Here is a 15,348-nt window from a genome sequence, read left to right on the forward strand (position 1 = left end):
GATTGATGCAGATATAAAATATAATAGACTCTATAATGTATATAAAAAACCATAGATGTTTGTAAACCTTCAAAATTCTACCTAGACTTAAAATAGACAATAATATTATTCGCGACCCAGAGAGCAGATGAAATTATGGCTGAACCATTATTCGACAATATTTAACTCCAACACCCAGTGCCAATTATAAGAAACGACCAAGTCTCCTCAAACTCAAATTTTACTACATTGGAGATAAAGAAGGTAATAATCAAGTTAAGGAATAATAAAGTTGCTGGACTAGATAGTAAGAGCTGAACATTTAGAATCTCTCCTGACTATATTTCAACTTTTTTATTAATTGTTTTTAATAAAATTTGGACTTCAGGTGTCACTCCGAAAGATTGGAACTTATCTTTATCTGTAATTTCCCAAAAATTTCAAATCCATTTGCTTTCGATGACTTCAGAGCTATTGCGTTTACATCCATAGCATCAAACGTTTTCATGGTATTAATAAAAAACTGAATACTGGATTCTACTAAACATTTACTATCTAACAATATGTGCATATAGACCTGACAGCAGGGTTGGGCAAATTTTCAGAAAATTGTATTCAGATATAGATATTTTATAAATTTTTGTCAAGATATTATACTTTCAATAAGATACAAGACTTGTATCTTTTAAAAAAACTATCTAAGATACAAGATACTTTTTTAAAAATACTTTAAATAGTCAAAATCAAAATGAAAGCTTTATTTTCTTATCTATAATATAAATTTATAAATAATTTGAAAATAAATTATCGAAAATAACAAATTTATTATATAGGATAATGCGATATTTTTTTTAATAATACTATAATTAGTAAATATTAATTCATCAGCATTGTTTTTTAATATTATTAATTTTTCAAGTAATTTATCGTTCAATCTTTGACGATTTGGTCTGTTAACCATATTAGCAAAGCTAAATAATCGTTCAATGAGGGCAGAGGAGGGTAATATTGTGTTATATTTAAATATTTCTTTTTTAATTTTATAAAGAAGATTATATTTTAAGTATATATGTAAAAATTAAAAAAAATACATATGAAAGGTGGATTTAATATTGCTAAGTACCATCTATCATATAAAAATGGTTACCAAATATTTGGATTATATTTTGGCCTAGTATTCAAATTAACAACCTCTTTTTTTTCAATATTAGTTTTCTTATTCTGTTCATAGATTTTTTATATATCATTTTAATTTTATTATCAATCAATAATATAAAAATTTATTTTAAAATACTTCTAAATTTAGCAACAGATATATGTGGAATATGAATTGATAATGAATATATTATACTTTTAGATGCTTGACAAAATTTGATGACGAGTCCGCAGAACCACTTATAGATTTGTGGCATTCTTTAGATTCTGTAATAATTTTATTATGATCATGTTGAAGTACTTGTGAAACTTGACAAAATTTCTCATTTAAAATACTTAGTTTAAATTTATATTTTTCGGTTGGAGAATCATCTGAAGACGAAGATAAACATATTATTTTATTTTCTTTAATAGACGGATATAAAACGATTTAAATAAAATATGGTAGTTCTAATTGTTAGCAAATTGCTATATGACGACCAATGTAGTATATCATACATTATCTTAAAATATCTAAATTCTGATTAAATTTTTCATTTAAATTTTAAAACAATATCATTTTAAATTTTAATACTATTTAAATTAACTAATATAAATTTTTTTAAAGTATCTGTATCTTTTTGAATACAAAGTTGGTTAAGATACAAATACTTTTAAATAATATGTATCTTAGATACTGGATACAAGATACTTTCCAAAATTTAAAAAAGGATATACAAAAGTATCTTGTATCTTAGATACAAATATCCGCGATACTGCCCAACCCTGCCTGACAGAAACATTCTACAGCCAATTTTGGCATTAAAAATTATCTTACAGAAAAGCTACAGGCATAAATTACCTCTACTCTTTATCTTCAGGGATTTTGGGAAGGCTTTTGATAGTATTAAACAAGAAGTATTATGTAAAATTCTTACTATGGCTTAGACTCAAATATTATAAAAATTCTTATTAATCACTACGGCTCTCGTCTACTTTCAAAGCGAACAACGTTCAATCTCCGTCTTTTATGGTACGTAAAGGCGTTAAGCAGAGTGCATCTTGTCGCCGATTCTATTTAATATAATTATGAATACAATTATTGCAGATACACTTAGGGTTTTCAATCTACTAGGCTTATCCTCTCGTGATGACCTCTACTTGAAGCATCACATAATATCCATGCAGATGACAGTAATCATTACTAAGTCCATGGAAGAAACCTCAAACATATTGGATATATTGAAATCATATAGTGGGGAAATTGGGCTTACCATAAACCTAAATAAAACAGTTATTATGCCTTCTCCAAGAGCATTAATAGATTCTAATCGTACCATGGAATTGTTAGGAATAAGATCGGTAAATGAATTCAAATACCTCGGAGTAATCTAGACAATAAAGGTCATATAAAAAATGAGGTATTGAAATGAGACTAAGCATGCGAAATTTTTGTTTTATAAATATTTCAAATATCGGTGAAAAGTAGACTTTAAATGTTTAATTCAATAATCATTACCATTCTTCTGTACGGAAGTGATACTTGGGACATTAACAAAACACAAATTAAAAAACTTCAGGTTTTTGTTAATAGATGTCTGAGACATATAAATGGCTACATGTATCTTAGAGTCATATATACCGATGGTTTATGGAGACTATCAAAGCATGCCACAGTATCACTTAGGAAAAGAAGAATTCAGTTGTATGCACATTTAATGAGCAATTCTGAAAATAACCTGGCTTATGAAGCCCTTAGCTGGTTTCCGGTAAATAAGAACAAAAGATATTGTAATTACAAAACTTATTGGCTGAACAAAACTATAATGGACATCATAAATATGAATAACAAATAACAACAAAAACTATAAATAAATTATTTAAAATAAAAACCAATTTCCTCATAAATCATTGGTTTTCCTTACGTAAATATTTATTCTTTTGGAGTTTGAGTTATATTCATTATTCCTCTTCTATTACTTTTCATTCTTTCAACCGGAGTTTACTACACCTTTCCCCAGTATTTGCTCCACTTAACCAGTTTCGGGTTATATTATTCCAATAAATACCTAGAGCTCGGCATTTTGGCCTGTATATGTAAACTATGGTCTTTTTATTATAACAAATGTTAAATTTCCTATTATAAGTACAAAACTTTATTTGATGATTTAACTTTTCATATTCATGGCCGAGTCATATATATTCTTGCAGCCAGTCTTAAACACACTTGATTTGTATTTATTACCCATATTTCCTCCTCTTCCCTTTATTTCTTTTAATTATACTATTTATATATTCTACCACACTTATTACAGACCTATCTTGATTATATTTATATTAAATTTAATTTTTGCGAGGAGGTTCTGTTTTTTCCGGTATGATGGTTATTATATTAAATATCGAATGGGATTATCTTCAAAGTTGGATATAAAGAAATAGTATTATTGACAAGTGATTGTACTGTATTTATACTGGTATTTTTATTTTATTTAATCATATGTTTATTTATAGGTTCTCATAATGTTAATTAAAAGTAAAATTAACATAGCCAATATAACCTATCCATAATCAAATTTTTTATTTAATCGGGCATAGGCTTTTTACCTCTCCTCTTATTTCCCAAACATGTTTAAATAAGTGGCTTTCCCTCTTGCGCGAACAGGTAACTGCGGCCTGTCAAAAAAACGCGGATAGTCCTCTTATTATTTTACAACTTTTATCCCGGTTTGATGAACTTTTCATGAGAGAACCAAGCATTATTCTGTTGTATATATATAACTCTGTTATATATATATGACGTTACTTATTATATAATTTAAATAACCTAATGATCACATCTATTTAATTTTTTAATCACCATGTTATAATAAATTAGCTAATACCACCAAGTTTAGAGATAGTCTTCAAACGGTTATGGCTCATAATAGGAAACAAAAATAAACTGATTACCAACAATGAACTCGAGACGAATAATTTGACTAATAACAAAAATGGTTTAGATGATGAAAGTGAAAAAGATGATAAAATTTCTGAAGAATGCAAAATGATGAATTTACAAATCGTTATCGCCTGTTTCTTCATCAATCCTCAACTTACGCTTAATAAGTTGACCATTTTGGAAAAAGAGTTTCGTGAAAATGACTCTCGCAATGCGAATAATATTAATTTTGGTCCTATATCTTTTATCGATAAATTCGTGGACGTTTGGATGCAAAATATTGAATACTTTTTAGGGTATATTCTAAAGCTTTTTTAAATATATTATTACTAACTCATTTCTGTAAAATCATTTTAAAAAATTGAATTCGAGGCCTTTAAATTTATTTGTCTTTAATAATAATAAATCATGTATTGTGAGTAGTGTTGTTAAATAGTTATTTTGGTCGAATTATCAGGATTTTTGGTTAAAAAAATGAACCAGACCCAATCCAACCAAATGGATCGATTTTGTCGACAAAATCTATCGTCCTGAGCACCTACCAAATCTATCTCTGAGCCCAACCCAACCAAATGGGTTGATCACGTCGACAAAATCTATCGACAAGAGCTCCGACCCAATACCAGAATAATATTTTATTGTTTATTTTTTGTTCATTCATATTTTTATACAATATTTTAAATAAAAAGAGTTGAAATTGAATTTTCTTATTGTAAGGCTTGGTGTTGTTCAACTCCGATTCAGAGTTTATAGTTAATTTACTTGCTAAGTTCAGAATTTGAGTTATGAACTAGAGGACAAGTAGTTCAATATTATCATCGAAATAATTGTTTTGTATTAATTAATTAGAATCCTTTCATACCAATTGTTCTCTTCATAATTTGCAAATATTATATATTTTTTATTTTACACTACCAACTCGAGTCATAATTGTTAACCCAAGTTATGAACTCGAGATTTTGAATCCAGATGGACTCGGACTTCGGCAAAAGAATTACATTTTAGCAAAATTAATAATTTAGAAAAGTAACTACGGAAATGTTTATTATCCTTCAATGTTTATAAAATTTCCGATTTCATTAAAATATTGTACCTTTTAAAACTCCAATAAATTTTTTTTGGATCAAATATTTAAAAAAAACATTTTTGGTCATTGCGAATTGAATATAAATTTAAAAGGTAATTTTTTTTATAAAAACATAAATTTATTAGGGCCATTTCAAACACAACGTTTTTTTAATCCATGCGATTTTGCGTTTTTTTAATATCAAACTAATTTGATATTTTTAAACGATTGAATGAAAGTGAAAATATTGGTTTTAAATATTATATTATGCAATAATTTTAAACCAGATGAGACATACTTGCTCAAATAAAGTATTAGATGAATTGTGAATTTTACATGCTAAAAGGTTTTAAGAATATAGAACATTGGTTAATAAAATTATTAACTTTATTGCAATAAATTTTTCCTGGTATAAATTTTATTTCAACAAAAATATAAAAATAATTCTTTCTTTTCATTGATTTAATTTACAAAATTAAACTCTCCATAAAAAAATATCCATTAACTTCGAACCATTGAATTTAATATTAGATTATGACATGTTTCTCCTAAAAAATACAAATCACACGGGGTCTTAAAAAGATTAAGATGCATAATTTAATTACAATATATTCGGCAAAGATTTGTGATGTTTTTTCTTTAATGTTCTTTAGGTGTTCCGCATTCAGTCTTTGTCTTCTAATCACCGCAGGCGTGTACGCAGTGGGGGGAGGGGGCAGGAGGACAAATCCCCGGGGGAACAGGGGGACAAATCCCCCCTTCCCCAGCCAAAAAATGCAGATGCCGGATATATTTTTCAAAAATATTATTGTTTATATTAATTTATATATGTTAAAATTTATTCCTATCTCATATTAAATATATACTTAATTACATTTATTTATCACATTCATCTAATAAGTTATTTTATCAATTAATTTCGATTTCAAGTTTTCCTTGGCGTAATATTTACTTATTATTTTCAAATTTTTAGTGGCGTAATATTTATCTACCATTTTCAATTTCTAGTCAAATAATAATTATTTCTGAAATTGTCCAACAGGGAGAAAGAAATTGCAACCTTGTCCAACGAGATAGAGTCTCCACCATCATGAAGTAACAGCTTTTATGGATAGAAGGTATATCTTAGATACAGATACATTTATAACCCAAATAATTTAATGGTTTTTAATTCATCATGCAGCACTTACCAATCTGCAAATATTACTTCCACAAGCCTTCCCAACCTTTTTCAGATGATGATAGAAAAAAAAATATTTGTTAGATTTTTATCATGAAGATGTTAAAGTATCTTATGATGCCTTATTAGCTGAATAACTATGTTTATAAGATCAACTATGGTTGATATAGTTCCAAAAAATGCTATGGATGCTCTGCATTATTTCAAACAATTATTGTATTTAAAGGGCTTATATATATTAGTAACTCTTCCCAGTAAACTAATGAGAGAACATTCTCTTTTTTAAGAAGAATAACAAAGCCCTGCAGAGGTACCATTTGCAGGGCAAGGCCCGGGTTTTTTAAAAAAATTTTCAGGCCCGGCCCAGCTTTTTTTTAAAAAAAAATTCAGCCCCAGCCCGGGTTTTTAAATTTTCAGACCCGGCCTGGCTTTTTTTAAAAAAAATTTCGGCCCGGCCCGGCTTTTTTTAAAATAAAATTTTCAGGCCCGGCCCAGATTTTTAAAATATATTATATTTATTTTTGATTTTTATAGCTAATAATAACTATTTCATATAGGCTGTTTTAAAATATAGAGCCGGCCTGGGTGTTTTTTAAAAAAATTTTAGCCCAGCCCAGGTGTTTTTTTAAAAAAATTTCAGACCTGGCCCGGGCATATTTAAATAAATTAAAATACAGTCCGGCCTGGGGATCCGACCTGCAAGGCCTCTGAAAAACATACCAAGAATTACAACTTCTGAAAGTAGATTCAAAGGTTTGGATCTTTTGAATATTCATAGGCATTTGACGATAAGTAAGGATGAGATAATTGAAAAATTAGCTCAATCCCAACGAAGATTGGATTTTACATTGTAAATATATAACATACAAAATACAATTATTCTTAAGAAATTTTTGGTGTATTAATTTATATTTCCAACATTTAAATTTTTTATACTTTATAAATTTTAAAGGCTCATAAAATTCAAATTTCTATTTTAAGTCATTTAAGTGATTTTTACATATAATTTTTTTATAATTCACATAAATTTAAAATTGTATATTAAATATAGTTATTAGTCCTAATAAATATTTTTAAAAAACAATAATATTTCTTAAAAATTTTATTATCCACCCCCTACCCCCTTCTTAAACCAAATTCCTCTGTGCGCGCCTGAATCACCGTCCATAACCATCTTTTCAATTCATCGACCATATCAATCATGTACTCAATCATTTTTGAGAATTGAACTCCAATTTAGTATCATCTTGGGCATTCATAATTATGTATCATTTAAACCTCCAATATAGGCTTAATAATTTTTGATTTATTTTACTTTTTGATACTTTTATTTTCAATATCCAGCGTTTAACCCCGTGTATTTTTTACCATATATATCGATATGAAATACATATGTCAATACTTACCCCTGTATCTTGATCCCGGTTATTATATCAATTATGTTTAAAATAGTGAATTTTATTTGTATTTCTTTTGTATATATATATATTTATATAATTATCATATTTAACTTCTAATAGATGCAATTTGATTAACTTCGATAATATAATATTAAATGTAGGAAAGTTATAATATTGTATTACAAATATAATATTCAAATGATAACCTTTTAAAATATATAAGATATTAAGATATAACACCGGCCACAATTCTTTCCTCATTTATCAATGTAATTACCCGCAATTTTATTCATTTATTTAAGGTAGTTTTAATTTACTCTTTAAAAATATATTCATAATTTCCATAAGTTTATTGCAAATTTAGTCTATATTATAACGTACTATATGACATTTTATCCCAAAGTGTATTCATTATTTTAACCCCATATATTAGTTCTACGAATTTCACATTAACACGTTTTTAATATATTACGATGTTTTCAGGTTACAATTCTATTTTTTATAGTACTTCAATAATTTTTGGATAATATAATTTTTATAATACTTTACTTAAAAATTTTAAGCTATTAGTTAAAAATATCAAGAGAATTTTAAGAAATAACTGTTTTATATAACTGGGATCTGTATATTTCCACCTGTGCTATGAAAGGTTAAAAAATATTTATAGCCCACGGGTGAGTGGCAGAAAGTCTGGACATCTATTAGCGAAATCTCAAGGCATATGTTATATTATTTTATAATTAAAATCAGCTAAATCGAGCTTCTTAACGATAAAAAAAATGGTTGAAAAAATCAGATGAAGGCGATTGGCAAAATACTACCAGTTTATTCAGCAAGCAATGAGTAACCTTTTCAACTGCAAGCAAATTTAAATATAATACAATTAAATTTAATTAATGTTCATATTCCCTTTAATATTATATTTATATTTTATACTAAATCAAAAAAATTTAGCACTAACTTTTTGTCCTGATCTGTCCAGGAACCTATATTCAAGTATAAAATTTTTTAAAAAAATTAATTTTAAAAATTTGAAGTTGTAAAATGATAAAAAAATAAATAAAGATCCGGAAAAAAATTCAAAATTTTCACATATGTTCATCTGATCAAAAAAGTTTTAAATTTTTTTGGAGTGTTAAAAAGTGCGATATTGAAATCGGAATATTTATAAATATTTTAGGATAGATAATAAAGATTTCCTAATGATAAAATAATTTTTTTTGTCGAAGTCGAGTCCATTTGGATTCAAAAAATATTTTAAAATCAAGGTTCCTGTCTAAGAAAATGCCTTTCCCACCTGGCCCAAAATGTTAATTTATTTTTAGTCCCGATTTCTCTAATTTTTATTTTAAACTCGCTCCCTGTTCCAAATTTTTAATTAATAAAATATAGACTGCCCATTTTTGATAATATATGTGAAAATAAAATCACTAAACTGACAAATTTCAATTAGTAATTTATTTACCGGCACTGCAAGATAATTAAAATTAGATATTAATTAATATTGAAGTGAACTAATTGTCTCCGACTTGATAACTTGGGTTCACGATCACAATCCGAGTTGGTAGTATAAAGTAAAAAATATTTATATATTAAAAAGAGAACAATTGATAAAAAAATTCTAATTTAATAATTCAAGATTATTTTTTTTCAAATATTGCTTTTGTTACTACTATCAAATAAAATTATATTAAAATTAACATATCAAATATAAAATAAAAGAAAAGATTATTTTATAAAAACGGAGGGGACTTCAAGTTCCCAAAAAAACATGAATAGTTATATTTTAAAATAGTTATTTGCAGATTTTGTTTTAAAAAAGAGCATTCTTTTGGTTCTGATGTAAGGGCTCTTATCTTATCACTTATATTTTTTAAGAATTTTAAAGTTCCGCTTGGCATATGTCCAATGGAAGAGATAACGATCGGTATAAAAATATAATTTGTGAATTTGGAATATTTCATTGTTTTTTTTCTCGGCTATATCAACCGGATTAGAATTTAAATTTTTTATAAAGATACGCATGTGATGTCCCAAATTAAGGATTTCCCTAAAGATCAAGGCACGGAAGTTAAGCCATCTGGCCTTAACCCATCATCTAATGATAAATTTGTAGGCTCCAGGATGTTTGGCATTCGGGCCCTGGTAGGAGAACAGCTATTAGCTAAATTAATTGATTCATGCCTTGCATGCCTGCCTTGACTATATATACAATTTTGACCATGTCTCCCTTTGGAGTCAACTAATATATTTGGTTGAACAATGTTACATCCAAGTCGATGGCCTATGGCAACTCTTAATTGTTCATCTGATAAGAGGTTACCTAGGTTACGACTTGGTAATGCTTCCAACCATTCATAACCACAAGTACAGTCAGCATTCTGTAATAGTTGAATATACTCCAAAGGGGGGGGGGTTTGATGAGATTATTTAATTTTTTTAATTAAAGGTTCAAAAATAGATTGGTGTGTTAAGATTGTGGGTAAAACAGCTTCAGGTGGAGCTAAAGATACCCAAGCTGTCAAGGCTGAATTTAAAAGGTTATCTTTAGGAGAGATAAAAGAAGATATCATGGCGTTATTCATCAAACGCGATGCCAAAAATGAGGAAAGAGATATATGATTTAATGGATATAAATCTAAACCACCCATTTTCGAGGGTAATTGTAAGAACCCCAATTAAAATCTTCCAATTTAATATTTAAAATATTTTCTAAAAAATTCATGAACACGATTAATAATTTCATTATTTAAAAAAAAAGGAAAAAGATCTAAAAATATGTAAAATCTTTGGTAAAAATAAATATTTTTTTAAAAGAAAAAAGCTTTGGTGTGAAGGAATTTCTTTTAAAATATTTTTAAGTCCTAATAAGCCTTCAAAAAATTTTTCCACGAACACCTCACAATTGGAAAAACTGCTTAAATGTGAACCTAGAAGATTAATTTCACTTTTTTTAATGATTTTAAATTCTTGGACTTCGAGAGTATTTGAATTAAAAGGCATATTTCAGATTTAGCTTTATTTAGAGTAAGGCCTATGTTTGAATTCTTCTCTATATATTCTATTGCTGCAAGAATATTTTTAGAAGGTCCGCAAATGGTACCATCATCTAGATACTATATATTTAAATTTAAATTAAAAAGGATTTTAGAATGAACTAGGTTATTATTTCGATATTGATATTAATATTGAAATACTCTTTCTGTTCATAAATCATGGTCTGAACTATTACTATCATCAAAAAATATTAATGAGAAAAAATATACAATAAAATATTATATTTAATTGATTTTGGGTCGATAGATTTGGTCCACCAGATCAACCCATTTTTTGGTGTTCATTTTTTCGACCAAAATGTAAATCAACCATTTAACAACACCAATTCTGAATTATAATCACTGATATCTAGAGCTACTTTATGTTAAAGAATAAATAGATTTCTAAAAAATTTGACTTATGTTATGATTTAAATGGATAGCATATAATTAAAAATAACTACAAGGATCTCGAACTAAACCATGAAGCCGAAATTACCGGTATTTCGAGCCTGTTCATAACAGTTATTTAAATTATTTCTTTTAAATGATTATACAATTATTTTTTAAATAGTAAAATTTTTGTGTGTGTATGTTTTTACTTAATTTGTTAACTATATTTTAAATTGTTAAAATATGAATCTGAATGGAACTGAACCATTATGTTTAACGGTTCGACGCCCTGCAATAAGCAGAAAGATTTCAAAATTTTGAATGAAGCCTTATATAGTGAAAGTTGAAATATTTTTTTCTATATAAGTACAATATATGTTGTTTTATAAGATTACACGATAATAAAGTTTGCGCATTAGGACTTTGCACCCTTATAAACTTACCAGCCGAAAGTAGACAACATATAACTTCTATTCAAAAACACTCCCCTAAATTTATATCTTCACTTATCAAAATATTGGAGGATATCAAGAAAATCAACAATGGTAAATAAATCATATAACATTTTTCATAAATGATAATGCATTGCAATAAAAAAACTGTTTTTTATAATAACGCCCATTTTCTTTGATCTTATATTGATAAGTATTCCTAGAGATACATATTCTTATATCAAATTTCCTATGACACAAATTTTTGGTACATAATGTCTAACTTATCGGCTCCCTCCTATTTTATTTTGGGAAATTTCTCCTGATCAGATTACTCGGAAAAAATTTATATAGATATGTTCCACTAAATATATTTATTTATTCTTATAGTATTCTATATTATGTACATTAATTTAATGAATAAAATGTATAATTTAGCACGGATACAGAATAGCGAATCTTCATGGGAAGACGCAGATGAAACAAATAATGCAGATAGTTCTGATGACGATGATATAGACGCTATCAAAAGTTTTTGTTTATATAAATTTCTTTAATATTGATAAATATTTATTTATATATTGATATCTTGGTAAGATGGGAAAAATAACTCAATTGGATGGGGCATAACACAACTCCCCACCCCCCTTTTAAAACTGTTATATATGTCATCATATCACGCGCATTTATTTCCAATATAAATTTCTATGAAAATTATAAATGTTATTATTAGATAAGAAACGTAATTTGAACTCGATAGCTTACCCGAGATATTAAAAGCTAAGTATGCAAGAAACGCAATTCTACCCTTTTCGGATATATTTATAAAAATAGAAAAAGTTTGTAGTTATTAAAAACTAATTGAATTTGAATATTTAAGGGATATAACACTAGTAAAAGGTTGATAAGGTAACAATGTAATCTTATGTCTAGTATAGAAATTATTAAATTCTTACAAAGACTAGTAGAGGTTCGCACGGCCCTTAGAAATTTTCTATATTTTCGGCCGGATACATATTAATTTTTTTATGAAGAAAGACGACATAAATTTGCCTAATTATCAGCTTTAAATACATTTTCAATATTTAGTCCTTATTCGTAAAAATTTTTTGACCAATTTGTCTGACCAGGCTACACTGACATCTAATGACTATAGGACTTACAATTTATGCAATTTTTTTCCCGTTTTTTTTAAAGATCTACACTTTTTATTATTCTATTAAAATATATAAAATAAACTACATATCAAATAACAAATAAAATTTAAAAAAAGCATAAATAAAAAATTAACTATTAAAAACATAATTGAGTCCCTAAAAAAGAGCAGTAATTATATTTAAAAGTTCTATTTGTATTTTTCGTCTTAAAAAAAAGGAATTCTTTGGTATCCAATGTTTGGGCTTAAATTTTATTAGACAAACTTTTCAAAAAAAAAGAAAGTATCAGGGCACTCAGGATGTAGCAATTGGGTTAAAATTGAAATTTTATATTTATTTTTTTGGTTTCTGATTGAGTGTTACACATTCATGGGAAAAGTGGTAACTTAAGTATACTCCAATATGAGAGATTTACCCATAGCCCATGGGCTAGTTGTGGGTTCAACATCTGATTAAAAGTTACGAGGTTCTAAGATATTAGGATTCGAGCATTATATTCGGGATAGGCTGAGGAGTTTATTTATTGATGAATGACGCTTCTGACAACTCTGGCTTTTAATATAATTTAACCCATGTCTGTCCATAGAATTGACTGTTAAGTTACAATTCATGCAACTATGAGGTTGGCTATGTCACTTCCTAATCTATGACCTGGATTATCACTTAATGATCATAATAATGATGATTAAAACTTCTTTCAACGAATATAATCTCCGAACCAAGTCCAAGATTTTCACACTAAGTGAAGAAAGTATAAAACATATATCTGTGAAATTGATAATGAATCGCGATATGTAAAAAAAATATTAAAACTTTTTGTTGCCATAGTATTTATTTCTTTTACATAAAGTAAATAAAATACATGGCCAAAGACAGGTTTATTTATTTATATATATATAATATATGGTAAATTCATGACAAATCAACATGAGTTTCAACCCGACTCCCTCAGATTTTTCTAAAATTTTAACTATAGTTTGCCAATATTATAACTAAGAAAAAATAAAAATTTAGCCTTCAACTCAAAACAGCGTCTGATATATGGGCTTCTAAAGGTCGAAAAAATGGGGCATTTAGGGAAAAAATGCTTTTCCTTCAATTTTAAATATCTTTGGATATAATTTAGCTAGAAGCGTCATTTAATTTTTTTTATATAGCCTAATGGTAAGCCTTTAAAGTTATATAATATTAAATATGGTAAAAATGTTTAAATGTCAAAAACCGGAAATAGTCATAAAATCAAATCGGCATTTTCCGGACTTTTTTAAATATATTATTTTTAATTTTATAGATAAAAATGGCGATTTAAAATATCCCTACCCTGGATGTTTTAAAAAAAATTAAATTACGGCAAGTCCCTTGTACCCAGGTTGGTGGGTATTGTAAAATCAATACGGTATTTCTACAATATTGCAAAATCAATACCTTATTAATAATTTATGATCGAACCTCAACTTTTATGAATAAAATCTAAAATATAATTTACAAATCTTTGAATCAATATTTATAGTTAAATCGACAATTATAAATTAGCACATCACAAAATATTATATAGGATATCAAGAATTGTAAAATAAATAAATTCTTTGAAAAAATTATATAAAAGAATAGAAAATCATTTTTATAATCATTTAAATATATTTAAAAACTATTAAATCTATTTTAAATAAATTTTTTAGAAACGATGAAAAAATATATAATAATAAATATTTTACAATTTTAATGGCCGCCAATATATTTGAAGCTATATCTCTTAAAAGTCAATATGGTTATTGATTCTACAATACCAAAATATCACTACGGTATTGAATATACAATGATAATATTGTGATAATTCTCAACGCTTATAATAAAAAAAAAATCAACACTCAGTATCTTTTTATATTTTTCAACACAATAAACGATCAACACTTATATCTTTATATCTATCTTTCAATACAATTTCCTTATTCAAAATATCTTACTTTAATCCTTTTTTTTTAAACGGATATTTCTCACTTTTTAAAATTTCTAGAATACTATTTTTTTTTGTGTTTCTACAAATTCCCTTTTTTTTTGAATTCCAATTTTTTATTAATTTTTATTTTTTTTCAAAAATTTAATCAAAAAAATATAATGAATTAAAAACAAAAATTTTCTTTTTTCAACAACTTTTTTTTAAAAAATAATAATAATATAATAATTTTTAATATTATTTTTTTTAAAATAAAAATCAATAATACGTAATTACGAATAGTAATAATAATATTATATATTTAAGATTAAAAAAAAATCGATAATGCGTAATCAAAAAAAAATTGACAAAATCAATTAAATTTAAAATATCATCAATTATAACACGCTCGATAATGCGTAATCAAAAAAAAAATTGACAAAATCAATTAAATTTAAAATATCATCAATTATAATACGCCGCCGCCAACAGAAGACCATTCCTTCATTCCCCCCTCAGGAAAGCGTCCAATTCCAAATCCGTCATTTCTTTAATCTACTATTTCTGGTGCTTCCACTGGTCCATTGCTTGTAGTATCCAATGCTTCCGCTACCGTAGGCGCCACCCTCGACACAGGTACCTCCTGTATCACTGGTCCCGTCTGGATATCTCGGGTTGGCTGTCTTTCTAGTTGTCGCCTTG

General features: G+C 26.9%; 1 protein-coding gene across 1 annotated transcript in view; it reads left to right on the forward strand.

Moving 5' to 3' along the window:
- Nucleotides 1-15,348, forward strand: part of LOC135927740 (importin-7-like) — a 109,119-nt gene that overhangs the window by 69,943 nt on the left and 23,828 nt on the right. The window contains exons 22-24 of the mRNA XM_065463894.1: nt 3,989-4,347; nt 11,516-11,670; nt 11,995-12,087. Of these exons, the coding sequence (XP_065319966.1) occupies nt 3,989-4,347; nt 11,516-11,670; nt 11,995-12,087 (607 nt within the window). The remainder of the gene's footprint in view (nt 1-3,988; nt 4,348-11,515; nt 11,671-11,994; nt 12,088-15,348) is intronic.

The sequence above is a fragment of the Gordionus sp. m RMFG-2023 genome, chromosome 4 (assembly GCF_954871325.1).
Source record: "Gordionus sp. m RMFG-2023 chromosome 4, tfGorSpeb1-WG-v2, whole genome shotgun sequence".
Taxonomy (NCBI): Eukaryota; Metazoa; Nematomorpha; class Gordioida; order Chordodea; family Parachordodidae; genus Gordionus; species Gordionus sp. m RMFG-2023.